Source organism: Rhamphochromis sp. 'chilingali', assembly GCF_963969265.1.
Source record: "Rhamphochromis sp. 'chilingali' genome assembly, chromosome: 13".
Classification (NCBI taxonomy): Eukaryota; Metazoa; Chordata; class Actinopteri; order Cichliformes; family Cichlidae; genus Rhamphochromis; species Rhamphochromis sp. 'chilingali'.
Window position 1 is genome coordinate 10,458,297 of NC_137940.1, and position 20,967 is coordinate 10,479,263.

Genomic DNA, 20,967 nt, shown 5'->3' on the forward strand with positions numbered 1-20,967 from the left:
TATGCACGTTTTCTTATGTCAGAGGCCTGACTTCAGTTTAGGTGAGGAGGAAGATGAAGAGGAGGAGAAAACATAAATGGTCATACATAGTTTGAAAGGTTGTTTGTAAATGGCGCTTTACACATCCAGTCATCCCCACATTCACACACTGTGGGATTTAAATTACAACAACCCTACAATAGAGACTCTTTTTTTAATCTAAATGTCGGTGCTTAGAGTCTGCGTCCGATTTCTTTCCCAGATTCCCAGGAATCTGGAGCATCCTAATGGAGTCCTGTCATCGCACAGAGGTTAAACAGTCTTTGTATGTTTTTAATTTAAAAATATTCATCTTTTAAATAATAATAATAATAATAAAGGTGTAATAACTGCAGGTGAGGTAGAAACAAAGTCCTTCACCCCACTGGATGAAGTTTAAATCAGTGCACCTCATAAGGTGGTGTGTGTGTGTGTGTGTGTGTGTGTGTGTGTGTGTGTGTGTGTGTGTGTGTGTGTGTGTGTTCATGCTGCTTGCTCTCTTGATTGACACTTTCCTGTGACTCTGTTCTGCCTCTGTGGGCTTTTAAAGGGAAACTGACTGCCCCTCCACCACCGCCAATTACCCCCGCGACATGCCCCAGAGCAGAATGTGTGTGTGTCCTCTCAGCTGCACTCAGCCTTCCTGCGTGTCTCCACTCAGAGATAATTAGCGCTCTCTTCACTCCTCTCTGAGAGCCCTTCATCGGCCACTTCTACCTGTCGACCCGCTCACCTCCGACCCTCAGCGCTGAAGAGATGATCAGACGCCTCAAACTCATTTCCGATCATGAAAACAGCAGTAACACACCTCAGTGTGTCCCCACATACTGTGAAATATGGACCAATAAACTGGGTGAGACTTTAATTAGGCTTTACGGTTATAGTGCCTACTGAGTCATGGGCTACAGCCATCAGATGGTATATTAAAGAAGAACGTCTTCTTCTTCTCTGGTTTGGTTTCCATCAGGTCAGGAGTGCTCTGACAGGAGGTAGATCCCACTGTCTGTATGAAGATTTCAATAAAGTTTCAGTGAAACAAACTGTGCGTTCCTCTGTGAGCCAGCACGGCTCACTGAATGTGCGATGGCGTGAACAAGCATCTGTATAAGTGTGTGTTGAACCGCGAGGCTGTGTGTGTGTGTGTGTGTTTCCTTTACAAATGAAGACAACATATCTTTACATCGCGGAGGTCAGCAAGGAGAGCTTTCTGCCTGAGGCCAGCGCGCCTCCTCTCCTTCTCTTTCAGTTTCCTTTTTCACCTTCAGATCCTTCTTTTCTTTGTTCCTTCATTCCTCCCTCTGTCTTTTATTGAACATGATTTTTCATGCATTAAAATGCCTCTTTCTGCCAGTAGATTATGATGATACTTAAAAAATGGACCTTTCGTTTTTATTTTCTTTCTTTTTTTAAGCTTTGTTTTCAAATCGCTTTAGTGTCACTAAGTTTCCAAAGGGGGTTTTCCTATTTTAGTTTTAGTTTTCACTGATATTTTAGTCTTTTTAAATCTCACGTTACAGGGTGTATTTCTCAGAACATGTTCAGTTCAGAGGACGTATAATGATTGTAACTATCACGGTCCTGGGCCACTGACCCAGTATTTTGAGTTTGTTCTTGGCATATGATAAAGTTCCTCAGAAAGCAGTATTACTTCTTACTGTATTAGTTTCTATGGAGCTGCTTTTATTTATAGTTAGTGATTTCTTATTTCATCATGTTAGTTGTCATTTCATGTCATGTCTGTTCTAGTCTCGTCTTCCTGTTGGTCACGTGTCTGTGTTCTGCATCTACTTTGTGTGCCTGGGTTTCCGTCTGTTGGTTTCCTGTCTTATTTTGAAAGTCTCTCATCCCGTGTGTGTTGTGTTCAGTTCTGCTTCCTCTGTCTCGTTACTCTAATCTAGGTCCGCTGGTTTGTTCTCGCTCCCTGATTACCTCATGTGTGTATTTAAGCCTTAGTGTCCTTGTTGTGATTTCCCTGAAGCTGTGGAGAGGTTTCCTGTGGTTAGTATTTCTGAGTGTCTGCTTTGTGCACTTCCTAGTTTCTATTCATTTCGTGTGTTTCTTACAAGTTCAGCAGTAAAGCTGTTTTGAGCTCAGTCCTGCATATTGGGTCAGAAACTGTGCCTTCCACACAACATAAATATGACATAAACATATGTGTGTTTGTATGTGCTCTTCCAAACTAATCCTAGACGACTACCCAAGGCACCAAGATTCATTCTACATATTGATTGTTTCAATTAAATTCTGTTTTATCTATATAGCCCCAAATCACAACAATTTGCCTCAAAGTGGGGTTTTTTTCGATAAAAAGCAAAACAGAGAAAACCCCGATCATCAGACGACCCAATATGAGCAAGCCCTTGGTGACAGTGGGAAGAAAAACTCCCTTTTAACAGGAAGAAACTTGCAGCAGAATCACTGGTTAAAATATTAGCCTCTTTTTAATCCTTTTTACACAAAAAAAATACAGCGTAAAAGTTTGCACGTTGAAATATGCGCTACACGTTACACATCTGTTTTAACGGTTACCAGAGCGTTTCAGTTTTAATAAGTGACCAGTTTTTATTTCCTTCCTGGTGCACCTTTAGCGTTCAACGGCGAGAGGGAAATCTCTCCAGACGTTTGCATCCCACATCCAAAGAACAATGATCGAGGTAAAAGGCTGCAAGTACTCGGTGCAAACAGCAGGCGTGGCCATTCAACTATCGTCTTTCCTCTGAAGTAATTTCCATTTTAATTGCTATGTTTAAATTAAAAGTCCTTATTATTGATATTCACATGAGGATTTAATGTTTGACCAGTAGCAAAATGATCAAAGTAATGTCTCATTGAAAAGTACATGTTTAAAAAAACAAAGTTAAAAAATCTTTTTTTTATGCCTAAAGATGAATAAAAATACTTCAGAAAAAAAAATCCGATTGAGGTTGTCATAATTCATGCATGAAAGAGTTAAATAATGAATGTCTTCTTTAAAATTCTCAAGCGTCTCCGAAGTGTGACGGTACACATCCCAGTGTGCAGTGTTGGAGAGTAACGGGATGCATTTACCGCCGTTACGTATTTAAAATACAAAATATGAGTAACTGTATTCCGTTACAGTTGTAATTTAAAAAGGTGGTATTTAGAATACAGTTACTTTGTTGAAATAAATGGATTACACTGCGGTATTTTCCTGTTTCATATTTTCGTTATGTTCTATGTACTGTTGTTAGGCGGCAGCGTTACGGTTGCCATGGCTACAGGGTGACGCTCTCTGCGACTGTCTGTTTCCTGGGTGAGAGAGCGCCTTTTTGTTGTTGTTGTTGTTGTTGTTGTGCTAAGCTAATAGGCAGAGCAGTTCAGTTTTAATAAGCAAAGAACGTAGCATCATGGGCATTGTAGTCCGTGCTGCAGGGACTGCCATATCCGTTATGTGCCTGTGAGCGCGAGGAGGGAGAAAAGTGGAAAAGTACGAGTTGTCATCGAGCAGAAACGGGAGCTGGAAGCATGTAAATATAATAATAACCACTGCATCCAAGAAGAGTGCCTGACGAGCCCAGTTGTAAGTAAGCTATTAAGACTCGACTGTACACAGTGTTTGTGTTTTTCTCCGAAACAATAAGTTCCGTTGGAGCAGCCTTTCAACACCTCTCTCTGTCTCTTGCTAGCATCCAGACAACAAAGTAAAGCTAGTTTTCGGCTACAAGCTACATGAAACCCACCGTATTAGCTAGAGGTCCCTTTACTACGGTTGGGAGCCGCGGACCTTCAGTAATCGTAATAAATCACACAGCAATAGTACATTCATGTAGTTGTAAAAAGCATGATAATATATCAAGTAATCCAGGGTATTCAGAATACGTTACTCTCATTGAGTAACGTAACGGAATACGTTACAATATACATTTTGGGGCATGTATTCTGTAATCTGTAGTGGAATACATTTTAAAAGTAACCTTCCCAACACTGGCAGTGTGTTCATTAACAAAGACTAAAGACATTTCTTTTCCTTTTTTTAGTCAGTATTTTAAGTACAACGTGTGTGTTAGTTTTCTGAGAAGTCTGGCTTTTAATTTGACTTCAGTTTATTACTTTGGCATCTAGTTTTGGTTTCCAGCTGTTACACAGCAGTCCCGCCTGTCCGTGTCTTCATTTAATCCTCACTCACTCAAAACACAGCAGCTGCTGCATATCTCAGAGGTTTCTGCTGAGGTGCACGCCAGGTCCCCAAAATCCAAGAAGAGTCAAGCCTTTTCACTGCTTCACCTGCTGAAAGGTGGAGTGAGGTGATCAGGTGGATTCAGCTCACCTGCTGCCTGCTCTGGATGATCCTGAGCTCTGTTTGGTTTGTTTGTCGTTGAGTTTTTGCATTTTTCCGTAAAACTCAACCAAACACAGTGAAAGAGACATTTTTGTATTCTTATTTTTTCTTTAAAAATGTGGATCTCAGAGACTTTCCTGTTAGCCGATAACAGAAAAGGCGAATATTCCTCGTTTTAACGTGGGTCTTCATTTTAAATATACCCGTTTATTAAAATGAGATTCAGGTGTAATTTGCTGATCACTTAATCTGCATAAATGAAATGAAGTTCTCTGTGTAACATGAACTCATCATGTAAAAGGCCCCACACATGCACAGGAAAACTGTGTGTGTGTGTGTGTGTGTGTGTGTGTTGTTACAGGGTGGTGATTGGTGCACTTCCTGGGCTGCAGACGGACAGGTGAGTGAATGGAGGGCGGAGCAGCCTCAGGGTGGAGGCCGACCGTCTGAATGGAGGAAGTCAAGAGAAACCAAGTGGAAGTGAAATCCTGTCATTTTCTGAAAGTTCTCTGTGTTCACAGAAACGCCACAAACAAAAGCCGAACTCTTCCTTCTCCTCTGTTGTCTCCCAACAATGCTCTTCAGCTTCTTCCTCGAGTGGCTGATGGAGCGTTCGAGCTTTCTCCTTCCATGCTCCGCTCACTCTGGTTTCAACATGATCCATTTTGATAAAAACAACGTTTCACACAAGCACAGACCAATAATCAACCTCCAGGTCTAAAACGTGAAGCCAACACTGAGGCACCAAAACATGCAGCTCTTCAATGTCCAGCAGAGGCTCCAGCAGTGAGCCTGTGCTGTCCTGTAATTTAGCCATTTAAATCAGCTGTGTTGGATCAAGGACACATCTCAAACCTGCAGGTCTTGAGGTCTTGAGGTCTGGAGTTGGAGACCCCTGCCTTAAATGTTTATGTAAAGCAGTAAAAGTCTAACAGATTTAACACAAGCAGTAAGTAGTTTTAGAGGTTTCAAGCTTTCTACCGAGTCACAAGAAAAGAAGTTTGATTTGGGATCAAGATGCACGTTTGGGGAGGCCACAGGTGTCGAACTCCAGGCTTCGAGGGCCGTTGTCCTGCATGTTTTAGATGTGTCCTTAACCCAACACAGCTGATTCAAATGGCTAAATTACAGGACAGCACAGGCTCACTGCTGGATCATTTGATTCAGGTGTGTTGAAACAGGGTAATATCTAAAACCTGCAGGACACTGGCCCTCGAGGCCTGGAGTTTGACACCCCTGGGGTAGGCTGAATAGACTTCTGATCTGAAGTCTAGAGGTGACCGTGGCTACACCTGATTTGTGGAATAACCTTCCTATTGCTATCCACGCGTCTGATTCTATCCCATCATTTAAATCATGGTTAAAAACCTATTTATTTAACCTTGCCTTTCCTGTTAGTTAATGCCTGTATCTGATTTCTAGACTTACTCTATTTCTCTTCTATACATATCTTTTTATGGCCTTGTGCTTTTACTATGTTTTTATTTGATATGCATTTCATGCTATTCCGGTGTATTAGTGACATTGACCTGTTAGCATATTTGGTACGTTGTCATGGTCTTATAATATTTATGTTCTATTTTCTGTCTTTTTTGTTAAGCACTTTGTTATACCATTGCTTTTCAGATGTGCTCTATAAATAAAGTTGATTTGTATTGTATTGTACTTATAAAGTTATGAGGGCTCAGAAATTCTGAAGGGCCAGTTTCTTCTTCTCTGTTAAAATTTAGATTTTTAAAATTAAATAAACTAAAGTTATTGTACATATATTTTTTTTTTTAAACAATCATCTCATTCTGAATGAGTTTGGGGTGAGATGGAAACCTTTTGCAGTGCTTTTGCGTGAAAGGACTCACCTGCATTGTTACGGATGACCAGGATCTGATCAAACTCCAGAGAAATCAGGACAAGGAAGAGAAGGAGCGTGGAGTCTGTGAGGCTTTGACTGCAGGAAATCTTCCTCCAGCATTTGAGGGCATTGAGGAGAAGGAGGAGGAGGTGAACTCCACCGTAAAAAGTGTCGGAGGAGGAGGACACTGGAGAGAGCTTTAGTCCTGTCACACAAAGAGCATAAAGTGGGCCAACAAATTGAGAACAATGTGGAGGAATTTACAATGAGCTGAATGGGAGCGTGCTGCTGAGGAGCAGGCGCTCATTAACCAAACTGTTGTCTCTCTGAGAGATCAGTGAAAGAGAAACTCAGACTTCAGCTCGGAGAAGAAGCAGAAAAGCCCGATCAGAGCCAGATCAGAACCAAACAAGAATCTAAAAGTAATCAGTTACTAAGTTATAGCCCAATTTCCTTACTTCTGTTCAGGTGGAAAATTTGAAACATAAATTATTTGCATGGAAGGAAGATTTGAAAATGAAACATTTAGATGTTTGGGAGGTTGCAGAGACTGCAATGATAAAATGATTATTTTAACTAATTTACATATAAATTACATGTAAATTATCCATGTAGTTTTGTTACATAAATACAATGTATTATGTGCAGAGTCCATTTTCCTTATTAATTAATGGTTTGAATAAATAAACACTTGATTTTATGTATTTTATCTGAATTTCACACAAAATTATTGTTTCATGATTATTGAGCATAAAGTTGGAAAAATATAAAAACAGTAATAACAAACTGAGTGGTTGACACGGAAAAAGAAACTTTTAGAAACCATTTATGGATTTTCTCAAAGATATGGACCTGTCTAATATCTGAATGCATGTTTCTGTCTGCTTTTTGTGATTAGTGATTGTCAGTTTCGGTTAAATGTGTTTGTAATACGGTAAATAAAGAAAATGTTTTTTAAAAACGTTAGCTCTCATATCCCCAAAACCACAGAGAGGAGTTTTGGAGGAGTGAAATTATACTCCATAGCAAATGCAGACGGAGACACGTGGAGATTCAACAGCCAATCGGCCAATCCTGTTTCTTTGTTACTTCGTTAAACTCTGCCAGCCACCTGGGACGCAGAGTTGATGCAATGTAATGTAAATTTTCCATGGATGAATTTCAGCGCTCCTCACTGTTTGCCAACACTTTCAGTCACTGATTAGGTGTCCGTTTAAACTGTCATGTCCTCTGTCACTGCTGTAACTCTGGACACTGGAATAATCCCAAATAATCTCTCTCACCGTTGTACCTGGGTTGTTGACACATAGTTTTTTCAGTTTTGGACTTTTTCCTCATTGTCTAGTATTTATCCTTCTTTATTGTGATAACCTTTTTTTCTGTGTGCATTATGTTTAGTTCTACTTCCTCTGTTCCATTAGTTAGATGTATCCCAGCTGTGTTCTCATCTGTTTCCGATCCTCCTCATTATCCAGTCTATGGTCGTGTCCAAATTCATGGGCTGCATCCTCCTGAGGCCGCATTTGTAGACCGATTACATCACAGCGACGCGCCGAAGGCTGTCCAAATTCGTAGACTCCTCCGAATGCAGCCGACAAATGCGTCCTCCTTTTCCCCGAATTTGAAGGATGGGTCGGGTGTGTCCTTCGTGGCCTACCATATCCCAGAATTCATAGCACAGCCCAGCCAAACTCCAGTTTCCACCAATGGCGGCCGCTACTAAGTTTTAAAATTACTCATACTAATCTTTCTGGGTCACAAAATAAACTTTTAACATATTTTCAGGCGAGAAAGTAGCTGTGTAAACATCAAATATCTGCTCCGTTTATCAAGATATCGCATATTTGCAAAAGTGCTTCAACGTTTTCGGAGACGTCTGCTACCCACCAGCTCGATAGCTAGCCGAGAGCTCGAGGGTCACTGAAGCCGCTGAGAACGGCACAACTCCTGGCACATCATTTTCAGATCACCGCGAACTTTCGCTACTCGGGTTAAACCTAATATATAAGTCACTTAGACAACCTAAAAATGTTATTGTTGGGCTTTTTTCAGTGTTTTGTTTGTTCATGAGCAAATCGGTTTGGCTGAGATTAAAGTTATTAGATTAGATTAGATAAAATAAAACTTTATTAATCCCCCGGGTGGGTTCCTCCTTGGTTTTTACACAGCTGACTAAACGTCAAACAGAAAACTGATTAAACAGAAGTATGAGACAGTCGAGAATTTACGCCAGTGTCCTGTTATATTTTAGATAGCAAGGAGCAGACGGCTGAGTTTATTAAACTCCACCGAGACAGCGGTGACGCTAATCTCAAGGCTAGACCGTCCAATTTCCCCAGCCGTTTACTTCCGGCCTACCCGACCTTCTGCGGACCCGGCCCACGTAGACCGCAAAGGCCGGGTCCTCAGGAGGATGCAGCCCATGAATTTGGACACGACCAATTTCAGTTTCTCTCAGTTCCTTGCCTCCTCGCCGTCAACTCCTTCACAGCAAAATCTCCAGTGTTAAATTAACACTAGAGAGTGTCTATATGGGTCCACACCTCTGAGTGTTAAATACAACACTGTTGAGTGTTAAATTAACACTTTTGACAGTGTTATATGTTTAAAAGTAACCTAGTCAGTTTTGAAGATTAACAAAGACTAACGCTGAGCAGTGCTGATTTTCTAACACTGGAATATTTCTAACATTTTGAGGTATTTTCCAGTGTTAGAAAATCAAAAGTGTCAAAAGTGTTAATTTAACACTCAACAGTGTTGTATTTAACACTCAGAGGTGTGGACCCATATAGACACTCTCTAGTGTTAATTTAACACTGGAGATTTTGCTGTGTTGTGTGTGTTTCCTGTTTAATTCCAATCATTCATGTTAAGTTCAGTCTCTATAATAAATCTGTGCTCTGTTCCAAACCGAGCTCCGGGCACCGCATTTGGATCCTCTCTCCTTTTCCCCCACACCTGTTCCCTCACACCTGACATCACAACTATATGTCAAAGGTCCAGCTGCTCACAGAGGAAAGTAGGGAGGAGGATTATTCTGAGATTAAAGTTAGTATTCTAAAAAAAAAAGACAAACCCTTTTTTTTCTAGTGGCTCTAATCCTCTTCTGTAAGAAACTCATTTCAGCTGCTTGTATCAGCTAAGTTTATGTTTTTCTTGTTATCACTATCATTGGCCGAGGACTTTTATATCACACGTCTTTGTCCAATCAGCATCATCCTCCTTTCTGACACTTATGATGTTTAGTATAGCCTAAATCTGATGATCAGGCTACTGTTTACTTTCACAGTACATGAGAGCTGGGGGCCAATTTCCAATAGACTTATTGGAAAGTATTTAGGGAACTACAGGTGTCGCCCCCTGCTGGTCATCAAAGAGAATGCAGATTTAAGGCTCTCCTATGGCGACTGCACATTTCAGACCTGGAGGTGGATTTTCGGTTACACCCTCTCTCGTGTATTTTTGAAAAACTTTCTTTTTTACCCAGCTTTACGGTTTTCTTATTTGAACCCATGCTCTTGTGCATTAGTCCTGTTTGAAAGGTATTGTATAAATAGAGTTTGAACTGTGTTCCCTCTTCGTCCAGACCTGGGTCCATGAAGACCAGTGATTCAGTGAGTCTGGCTCACATATTCATCTATGAATAATGATATGATCTCTGAGGCAGAGATGGGACTTGTGTTGGACAGATTTTTCTCTGCCTGTTTGCATCTTTAAGCATGACACGGCAGCAGAAGGATTTTTACTGCTGGTGAAGCTCTCGTGTCTGGCAGGCGTGCCGACGGCTGTCCTGCTGCTGGATAATGATTTGTTGATAAAACAGAAGCTTTAGCTGAGTCTAATTGGTCCTCTAAGTATGGCGGTCTGTTTGACAGACTGTCACCGCAGGGGGGGAACTGGGAGGGGCCAGGTAACAGGTAAACAGGTAAATAACAGACAGTTGTTGAGATGAAAAGAGAACATAAGCCCCATAACAAGTCGTTACCTCACACTTCATGAGTCAGGAGACCTCTCATCAGGGCCCATCTTATCGGCCTTATATTAGAGCTCTTTGCTCTTAGACTGTAGGCTTACTTGTTGTTTCTAGAGTATTTAAAAGTAGAGTGGGAGGCAGAGCCTTCGGGTTTCAGGCCCCTCTTCTTTGGAACCAGCTTCCAGTTTGGATTCGGGAGACAGACACTATCTCTAGTTTTAAGATTAGGCTTAAAACTTTCCTTTTTGCTAAAGCATATAGTTAGGGCTGGACCAGGTGACCTTCAGTCCTCCCTTAGTTATACTACAATAGTATAGGCTGCTGGGGGATTCCCATGATGCACTGAGTGTTTCTTCTTCACTCACTATGTGTTTGTACACCGCTCTGCCTTATTTATTACTTATTCTTAATCTCTGGCTACCACAGTGTGTCTTTTGGACAGCACAACGGTCATGACAGATGGGCGCCCCTCCCTGAGCCTGGTTCTGCCGGAGGTTTCTTCCTGTTAAAAGGGAGTTTTTCCTTCCCACTATTGCCAAGTGCTTGCTCATACTCATATGATTGTTGGGAATTTTTCGGTTGTATTATTGTAGTGTCTACATTACAATAAGAAGCGCCTTGAGGCGACTGTTGTGATTTGGGGCTATATAAATAAAGTTGAATTAAACTGAGGTTGTAGACTAGACTCTTTAAATTCATTGTTAATTATCACTTGGTTCATCTCAGACAAGCTTAGATTACTGCAGCAACCTCAGAGAGTTCTCAGGAGTGCACATGTTTACTTAAAAGTACTGCATGCTGGATGATAGTACAAATACTGAGTATTTAGTGCATTCTGTGAGATTTTAAATGTACAATTTGTTCACTTTACTTCACAGAGGGAGAAGCTGAATCTTCAACAATAGGCTGAAACAGATGAGGCTCCACTTATAACGGGTAATGTTTAAGAATCAGAACCATAAACTGTGGGTAACATATGATTAAACTCTTTGTCTTTTATTGATAATCAGACTGAATAATAATCTTTTATCATCAATATTTTATTCTCTTCATTTAAAAATATTTTATTTTATAATTAACAATAACCAATCAAGCAGGTCTTTATCACCTCTTAATTTAACCCACCACTCTTTTCCTGTTTGTTTTGGTTGTTTTTAATTTTAACTGTTTGCCACTTGTGGCAAAGATGTGACCAGTAAAAAAAAGTCCATTTATTTTTTTGTGTTGTGTGTGTGTGTGTGTGTGTGTGTGTGTGTGTGTTTTGTATTTCCATCTAAATAATGGAAAACATCTTAAAGGTGTCATGGTCCGGGTGTGTGCCAGTGTGTCTCCCTCCGAGCCGGCGTCTCCACCCCTGGGAGGGGCCTCAGTGTTTTTGCTGATCGCTTACATCTGTGGGTAATTAGCCGGGGACTCATAAGGCCAGCGTTCTCAATCTCTCTTCGCCAGATTCTCTGCTAAACATCAGTCAGTGCAGGCCACCACCATAAATTCCCTACGTGTTTTTTTGAATCACCTTGCCTCACTGTATGTTTGTTTTTTGTGCGCCTCCTTTTTCAGCTACACCTAACTGTCAACCCCTGGCGAAGAGCTTCTACTTGGATGCTGGACCTTCTGGCAGTCCCTCAGGCTATTACCAAAATTACCTACCTGCCTCTCTGCCTCCACGCCAGGAGTTTTTGGATTTACACACCCGGACTACTCACCCCTCTATGTCATCCCCGACCTCCGTTGGCAAGTACGCAGTACGAAGGAGGATTCTGAGCCAAACAACATATTCATATGCCTCCTTATCTATGTTTGAACATCTGCATTCTGTTACAGTGACCCCGACCTTTTTCCTGGACCCTTTGTGACTTGCTTTCCAGTCCAATCCCCGGAATAGCTGTCCTTTCTGACCCGGACCAGATCGTTATTTAGTTTAACGTCTACGCTCACCTTTTGTTTATGAATATTTTGTGTAAACATTAAACATTATTCTTAAAATATACTTACGAGCTGTTCGGCGTCTTGCGTTTGAGTCCTGTCACTCGTCTGAAACGGTCTCGGCCGTAACAAAAGGAGGAAACATTTCTGAGACTCCTCTCTTCATCTCTGATGTTCTCAACAGCTTCTCCACCTCTCTGCGCTCTTACATTTGACGGGCAGATTGCTGAAAGCCAGAGGTCGAAGGTCACTGTCTAAAGGTGACACTGTGACCTTGAGGTGGCTGCATAGGCTGACCTGGGATCAGTGCTGTGTGTCTGCTGTCGCCTCGGGGTGACAACAAGGCGATCAGAACAGTCCTGCACCAAACCTGCACAAATCAAAGAGGCTTCTGTCAAATCCACAGTTTCACTTCTTAATGCAGGTCAGAGTGAACTGGAAGTTATGGTGGTCCACACGAGGGACCACCAGGCTCCCAGCAGTGGATGCTTCTCTTTCATACAATCTCTCTACAACGACCCAATGATCAGCATCAATAGAATTTTCATTCCATGTATTTTAAAAATAAGCCAGAATCAAACAATAGTTTTTAAAACTAAACACAACTTTATTCAGAGATTATGGTTTTATCTCAAGTCCACGCTCCACTGAGAGATTTACAGGAAAGCCAAAGTTATGTTTGTCTTTTGTAAAGGGAGATTTCACCGTCCCGTGTGTGTTCAATGTAGTTTGACTCCTGCACCTCCACCGTCACAATTTCAACTTGCAGAGCGACCAGTTAAAGATGGAGAGCAGGGGGACAGGGGGGCCAGCGCCCTGCAGGCCAGCCCAGCTGAGCCCCGAGCTCTGAGTGCATCACTGTATTCATCATGTGCTCTAATCAATAAAGTTGTCTCTCTTCCTTGCTTTAACACACATACACAGTGCAAGGATTGCTGGTGGGCGGCAGCCTTCTGTCTCCTTCATCTTTTGCTGATCAATATTAAATGAGGTGATAAAGCCATAAAGCTGAAACCACAACCTGAGACAGTACCGACAGGAAGTAGAACCCTGAAGTCCAGTATAAATTACAGACAGTACAAAAAGATCAACACATCCACTGTGATGTCACCCTTTTTTTTTAAACATCAACATCAGCACCAGAAGTGACCATACTTGGATGAAATTGTTTCGTATCAGGCTGTTTATAAACATGTTTATTTCTTGGGGGTCTATGGGGCCTGACTCACTCCTAGCGCCTCTAGTGGATGTTAGCAGAAATGCAACTTTTGGTGCATCTCTATTGGCTTAATTTTGGCGTATCCTTGCAGAGCTACAGTCTCACAAAATGTCACAAAGACCTTCCATGGACAGACTGTGCAACACATGTGGGAAAAAGGCATCTTCCTTCCCTGCCTTTCAAAATAAAAGTGTTTCACTAGTGTAGTTTTGGACAAGTAACTCCAGGTAAATAACCAACTGAATAAACTTGCAGAACTTGCAGGTTGTTGTATTAAATACAAATCTCATCAGTGGTGTTAGTAGTTAATAGACAGAAAACTAATCTTGTCTTAATATCTTAATATTTTTTCTTGTTTTTGAGATACATTTCAAAACAATCCAGCAAACCCAGTCCACTCTGGGCCCACAGTGTGCTTCAGTAACAGTGAATGGGCTCCTGAGCACCGCATTTCAGTGTAGTTACTAATAATGAGGCCTGCAGGGTTTTGATCTTCTGTTTTATTTTGCTAAACCATCTTTCAAAAACTGAAACATAAAGTAACAAAAAACTGCTGAGTTCACAGAAACTAAGATTTGCCTCCGCTGGGTGTGACTTTCAGCTAAATCCTCTTAAGGGATTTAAGCGTTGAGTTAAAAAGGAAGGAAGAATGCTTTAGAAGCTCAGCTCCTGTTTCCTGCTGTCCTCCTCCAGGATCCCCCCCCCCCCCATTCGACTGAAGGCCTGATGTCCCTCTACCCCAAATCGGGCCTATCAGCTTATCAAGTCTGATGTCAGTAGCCAAACTTTGCTTCAGTTCCCAAAAACAGACGTTCACAGCTACGGCCAGTTTAGAGTCACCAGTTAGACTGATTTTCATGTCATTGGACTTTGGGAGGAAGTTGGAAAGAATATTCAAACTCCACACTGAAAGCCCGCCTGTGGATTCTAAGCCAGGACCTTTCTGCTGTGAGGCATCACACCACCTCACCTCCTGTCCTCTGTATAACTTTGGAGTCTGTGTGAAAAGTCCTGATCCCAGGCTTCATGTGCCCACTGAAGTCTAAGTGATTCTTCTTGAAGTTTAGAAATGTTTGGTGTGTGGGACATCGCGATCCCATGGATTGTAAGTAAAACACAACGTTTTTGAAAAAGCACATGAACAGAGAATGAAGAGTGAAACCCAGTATGTACTTTTAGAGTTTTATATTGTATATTTTTTTACTGATCATAAAATGATGTCACATCACAGCAGTCCTGAAACAACACAAGACCCAAGAAATTAAAAGTTTTGGATTTTCTTTTAAACCGTTTATTTTTTTTTATGTGGGGGTGAGCTTTTTAAAGCTTATGTCTCTCAAATATAACCAGGTCTGCATATGTCTGGGTGATCCGAATTTGTTATTTAAGTTGTTTTTTAAAACATATTTCAGATACACACAAGCTTCAACCAGGTGAAGCCAACCTGAAAGCTGTGAAGCTGCAGTTCCTCTGATGTCCACCAGAGGCTCCAGCAGTGAGTCAGTCTCCATAGACTCCCATGTAGAAACTTTATAGCAGATATAAATATATTTAAAGTTGATACACAAACTGTTTGGTCTCTTATAGATAATTTAGGCCTTCATAACTTCTGTAAGGAGGAAAAAAAATATTTCAACTGTTTAAATTGCATTAAAGCTTAAGGTTTGCATTATTAGGGGCGTAGCCTGTTTTAGTGAGATGTAATATTTTTTATCCCACTAATATTGAGGCTTCAAGAAACCAATGGATGACTTCACAGTGGCTGCATCCATCTTTTATTTACAGTCTGTGGTTCTCCCCTGCTTGCTTGATTAAACTGCTGGGTACACCTGACAGCTGCTGAGGATCATGGGTATTGGAGTATTTACAGGCGTCCCCTAAACTGAAGCAAGATGAAAACCTTCAAAAGGGAGGTCAGTCTGTCATCTGCGCGCGCGCGTGTGTGTGTGTTTAAGTTCCTCCCTTTAATAATAAAAATCCTGCTGGGTCCGGGGCTGGTGTGCGTGCAGGGCGCGTGTGTTTTCCAGCCAATGAGCTTCCTGCTCGGCCGCTGAGGCAGTTGACAGATTTGGCTTCATCCTCAGCGGCCACAATAGAAATCTAATTAAAACTTACTGGACCTCATTACGGGGCTGCAGGTGCACGCGGGCCGCCGGCGGTTAATCCCGCTCAATTAGCGCACGGCCCCGCGCACACCAACAATGCAGCGGGTCGGCATCGGGGGCGCGCAATCATCGCGTTCCCGGGAGGAAATAATGGGGGTCCTGAGATGTCTGTGATCAGAAACTCTCGGAAACAGGATAAACTTTAATCTTTCCGGTCTTTTCTGCTTTTTCTAACTTTTTTTATCAGATGTGTTTTTATATCATTAAATTATTGATACTGAGAATTGTCTCTGTATGCACTGAAAGGCTTTGTGATATCTCTGTGTCTGTGGGTGTGAATCACAGTGTGTTTACCTGCAGATGAAAGTCAGCCTGTAACTTAATCTAATCTCATGAGAGAAAAACTTTGGCACAAGGTTTACGGTGACAAATACATAAATAAAATTTATAACAAATCCACAAAATATTTAACACAACTGCTGGTACAGAGAAAGGAGGAGGGGGAGGAAGAAAAGGAAATCAAGGAGTTGGTGAGAGAGGGTGAGGAGAAGAAGAAGAAAAATTAGGCCAGAGGAGGTAAAGGAAGAAAAGTAAAGGAGCAGGAGTAAGAGAAGGAGAATGGAGAGGAAAAGGCGAAAGAGGAGAATGATGATAGGAAAATAAAGGACGATAAGTGTGAGGAAGATGGGGAGAGGAAAAGGAAGCAGTAGGAGGAGAAAAAGAAAGGAAAACAAGCAGTGAAAAACAAAGAGGAGAATTCAAAGGAAAATGAGGAGAGGTGGAAGAACCGTAAAAGAGGAGAAAGAGTCAGGAGGAAGATGCTAATTTGAAGGGAAAATGAGGAGGAGGGGACAGTGCAAGGGGAAGAGGAGAAGAAAGAGTGAGGTGGAAAAGGAGAAAGATGAATTGACGAGGAAGAGGAAAAGAAGGAGGACAAATGATGAAGGGGTGGATGGATGAGGAAGAAGGAGGAGAATGAGGAGGTGAAAAAGACATGGAAGGAAGAGGAGAAGGAGCAGGATGTGAATAAAAAAGGGGGAAATGTAGAAGATGAGAGGGGAGAGAAGGGAGAAAAGGAGGAGAAGGTGACAGAGGAGGAGAAGTAAGAGGATGAAGACAAAGAATGAGAAGAAGAAGTAACAGAAGAAGGAAACAACGAAGAAGACTCCTGCAGTATGACTCTCGGTCAGATTACTCCTGCAGGAGGATTATTGTCACTCTATACTCGAATCTCCTTCCTCTTTTCTCCTCCTCCAGCAGTTGGTAGCACTGTGTCCTCCCTCGGGTGTTCCCTGATTGTCTGTAGATCCTCAAAACGTGCAGAGACAACAAGACTGCTGTGACTCCCAGAGGAGGAAGAGGGGGAAGAAGATTAAACACCTCCCTCCTCTGCCACAATATCTTTCATTATATTTTAATTTTGTATTTCAGAAACACTCTTATTCTGAAGCGTTTCCAGGTCTCATTTTATTGTTTTATTTTGAAATTGCTCTCTAATCGCCTGTACACATGCGCAGAACAACAGGCTGGTGCATCTGTAAAGCTCATTAAATCACATTAAATCCTTTAGTTGCAGTTTGCTTGTTTATGATCTTCCACCGCTTTTTATTTGTGCCTCATTAACATCACAGTCAAACTTTAAACGATCTCCGTGTCGCGTGACGTGCTTCCACCTGCTGCTCTCAGCAAACCGTTATCTTATTAATATTAATTATCATTATAATAAAAGAAAAACTCACGCACGATCCCTGAAGCCATTGTCTGCGCCCGTGCACGGCGGTTAAACCCGGATTAAACTCAGATTACTGCAGCATATCTGCGCAGACTGAGGCTCGGGATCAAGGAGAAGCAGGCAGAGGCGAGTTTTATAGAAACGTTATAACTTTATTATTTAGTAGAAAAGTGGCACCAAAGCTCCAAGTAAATAGAATAAAATCTCTTTATGTACAAAATACAAATTTCACGTGACAAAACGAAACGAGTCGAATAAATAAAAACACAGCAGAGAGAGGTGTGTGTGTGTGTGTGTGTGTGTGTGTGTGTGTGTGTGTGTGTGTGTGTGTGTGTGTGTGTGTGTGTGTGTGTGTGTGTGTGTGTGTGTGGAATACATAATGAATGCGGGCAGCTCCTTTCAGTCTATTGTGGGAGCGTTGAAACTCGATTTCCACGCTCTCTTTTCTGCAGAATCACTCTACTAATTGTAAAATTGACTTTTCACCTCGGACACGAAAACAGAAAAACTGAGACTGAGGCAACCTGCAGACTCTGGGGGAGAGAGGGGGGAGAGGGGAAAGTGCAAAGGTTTTTGGAGAAATTTACAAAACCCAAAACTAATAATAAAAAAACAGATCAAATTCAGTTCCTTTCATTTCCAGTCCATACGTAGAGGCACGACGACGATGGTGATGAGGTGTGAGTAAGGCAAATAGCGGCTCTCAGTCTTATTCCAGCGGGACCTCCGGGCTCATGGATCAGTAGATGCCCGGCACGAAGCTGCGGAAGCCGTACAGCGCGTCCTGCCGCAGGTAGCTGTAGTCCTCGGGCGCGGCGGGGCTGCCCGGGCTGGAGGCGCAGTAGGCCGGGGAGGACGAGGACGAGGAGCCGCTGGAGCTCCAGGAGCAGGCATCGCTGCCCGGGCTCGGGGCCTCGGCTAGGCACGGGCTGAGCAGCACAGGCGGCTCTCCAGCCTTGCCCGCCTGCAGGTCCGCGATGCGGATGGTCTCGGACAGCGCCCAGATGTAGTTGTGCGCGAACCGCAGAGTCTCGATTTTCGTCAGCTTCGTCTCGTCCGGGAATGCGGGCAGCACGCCGCGCAGCGCGTCCAGCGCGTCGTTCAAGTTGTGCATGCGATTACGCTCGCGGTCGTTGGCTTTCAGGCGCCGGTTCTTCTTCACCACCTGCACCGTGGCGTCGCTGCGCGCGCGGCCGCGACGCCGCTGCTTCTTCTGCTGCTCGGGCTGCGGGGACGCGCAGCGCGGGCTGCGGGACTCCTCGTCTTCGCTGTGCGGGAAGAAGTCGCAGCTGTTGCTGTCGATGTCGGAGTAGAGCGAGTCCATGACTGCGAGGAGAGGAGGCGTGAGGGATCCACGCGAGAGGAATTCACCTGAAGTCTGTGTCAGTTCGGAGAGGCGCGCGTGTCTCTGCGTGTTTTCTGCTCTGGATCAGCTCGTGCGAGCCGGTGAGCCTGGCACACGACCGGCCTCAGCCCGCTTATATAGCGCGCGGAGGACAATGACCGGCCCCCTGCCCCCGCGCCCCCCCTGTGACCCCCCCGGCCTGGCATCAGCGCGCAGGATGAGGGGATGAATGCTGCGGCAGGTCTGCCCCGTGCCGCGGGAGAAGCTCATTAACATAATGTGTTAATGTGCGGTGTTTGTCCGCCCCGCACAGAGAAGCGTGCCGGTAATCACGGCCAGCCAATCAGAGCGCGCGGCCGGCCACGCGAACTACACGCAATGCCCCCCCGCGAGACAGAAAGGACCAAACCCACTACGAGAGTTTAAACCAAAAACATGAAAAAAGGTGGAAGAAGAAAGCAGAGGCAGAGAGACCTCCACCTCCTCCTCCCCGCCGGGCTGAGACACGCTTCGGAGAATCCATCCATCCATCCTCTGCTTACTGTTCCACAAACACAGAAAGAGGAGCAGCAGCAGGAGGAGAAAGGAGCTTCATCCTAACAAAGAAAACTAGTTCTTTCTACCTGGAAGTCTTCGTCAGTGCTCGGCTTTTTTCCTTAACGTGAAGGAAACACGTCTCAAAGTTTAACTTGCACCTGTTCATTCTGTGCACCTCAGTAGCCATACAAAAAATACTGTTCACCTTTAAATCCGACAGACGTGCAACTATGAAGCCTTTCACAATAAAAGTCGGACCACCAACAGCTTTTAAACATAAGATTAACAACTAAAGTTTCTTTCCCGTCACAGAATATATTTTTTATCTTTACTGGGAAAATGTGAAAAATCAAACCTGATTTCTGCATAAATGTCAGTTTGGATAAAACCAAAAAGTGTATCTCAAGTTTGTTTAATTTCACCAGAGATCATTATATACCCTTGTGTCCAAAAACCTAAAAGTATGTGAACAAAAATAATTACAGTCTCCACCAGAATTACAAACATGGCCTCAGAGCATGACACAGAGACAGCATCACACTCCACAAAATACAATCAAATCATCTCTCTTCTTAAACACTTTAAAAAATATAGAGAGTTTGGTTGATGGGGGGCTCTGCTAGGGGAACATTTGCACTTCTGACCTCAGTGTTTCTAAAACTCTGAATGGCAGCATGTAAAATAAACAGGGAGCTACAACAGCGCCCTGAGGTGCTCCAGAGTTCACCGGCAGACATCACTAAGAGAGCTGCTAGAACGCTTCTGTAAGAGATAAATAGAATGTAAACCACAACCCCAGCATCTGAACACAAGCGTTAAAAATGACCTCGATCTTTGGCTCATTTTTATCTGACACGTCAGGCTTCGGCTGAACTGTTTCACCTTATGAAGTCTGGCTTTTTTGTCCGTCTTTTCATCCCTTCAGGCAGCAGTAAACCCATCCAGCGTGAGCGCATACAGACCAATTTTCTTTAAGTGTTTTTTAAAGACATCTTTATGAGACAGGCATACAATTTTCCATTAATTATTCCATTTATTCAGTATGCAGTCCAGCGGAGGAGAAGCAGAGACCTGCAGAGTCTTTCTGCTGCTTTCTTCTGCATGAGGAGGGGGGGGACACTCATTTATAAATAATTACACAATGTTTAGAGTCTTCAGGCATGTATAATATATCAAAGCGATTATAAGGTGAATTGTTCCATTGTGGCTGTCCGCCCTGCACTTCTTTTCACTCCTCTCCTGGTTTGTCCCTGGTCCAAATTCAGCTCCTCTCGCCTTTTGTGCTGCTTTCTTTCTGCCTCAGCCACTCTATTGGCATCATTCTTATTCAAATGGGCCCCAGCAGGAACAAAACCAAACCCAGGCTGCACACAAATCATCTCTGCCCCGGCTGCAGGGCCGGCACAAGCCTCCGTGAGGCCCCAACAACGAGCCAGCAAATCCTATTTCACCCAAAGAGGATAAAGCACGCTTAATACAAGAAGAAATCCAGTTTTCTGCATTTTACTGAAGTTTAAAAACAAATGTTTCTGAGGGGACATGTCTGCAGAATTTTATAGACTTCATGTTTGCTTTAAGGTTGGAAACTCTTTAAGGAGAAAGAAAATAAAGGAGCCTTCAAAGGAAAGAAAGATGAACCCTGGGGGAAGATTTTGTTGAATGCAGAAAGAAAGAGTTAAAGAAGGAAAGAAAGGGAGTGGAAAGTAGAGAGGAAATAAAGAAAGGTAAGATGAGTAGAAACCCATGAAGACGAATAAGAGATGAAATTCAGAAACAAACAATTGACTGCAACAGAGAAATAAATCTTCCAGAGGTTAGTTTTATGTCAGGGAAGTTTTTTTATGAAGGAAAGAAAAAAAAGAGAAAAAGAGAGAAGATGAAATATTGTCAGGTCAAAAAGAAATAGTAAGAAAAAGGAGTGTAAGTGTACAACAAATCCCTTTCTCTGCAGAATTTGTCATGT

At 42.8% G+C, this 20,967-nt stretch overlaps 1 protein-coding gene and 1 long non-coding RNA gene across 2 annotated transcripts; one reads left to right on the forward strand and one right to left on the reverse strand.

Moving 5' to 3' along the window:
* Nucleotides 1-11,453: 11,453 nt before the first annotated feature.
* Nucleotides 11,454-12,130, forward strand: LOC308408843. Its single transcript, XR_013973855.1, has 2 exons — nt 11,454-11,878; nt 11,965-12,130. It is a non-coding gene; the product is annotated as an uncharacterized lncRNA (long non-coding RNA).
* Nucleotides 12,131-17,418: 5,288 nt separating this feature from the next.
* neurog1 (neurogenin 1) lies at nt 17,419-18,588 on the reverse strand. The gene has a single exon (XM_080901591.1). It carries the CDS (start codon nt 18,444-18,446, stop codon nt 17,862-17,864), a length of 585 nt encoding a protein of 194 aa, XP_080757717.1. The 5' UTR covers nt 18,447-18,588; the 3' UTR covers nt 17,419-17,861.
* Nucleotides 18,589-20,967: the final 2,379 nt, after the last annotated feature.

What these genes read in the sequence shown, in the direction of transcription:
- neurog1 (XM_080901591.1), bottom strand. Translation starts at nt 18,446, where the DNA reads ATGGACTCGCTCTACTCCGACATCGACAGCAACAGCTGCGACTTCTTC.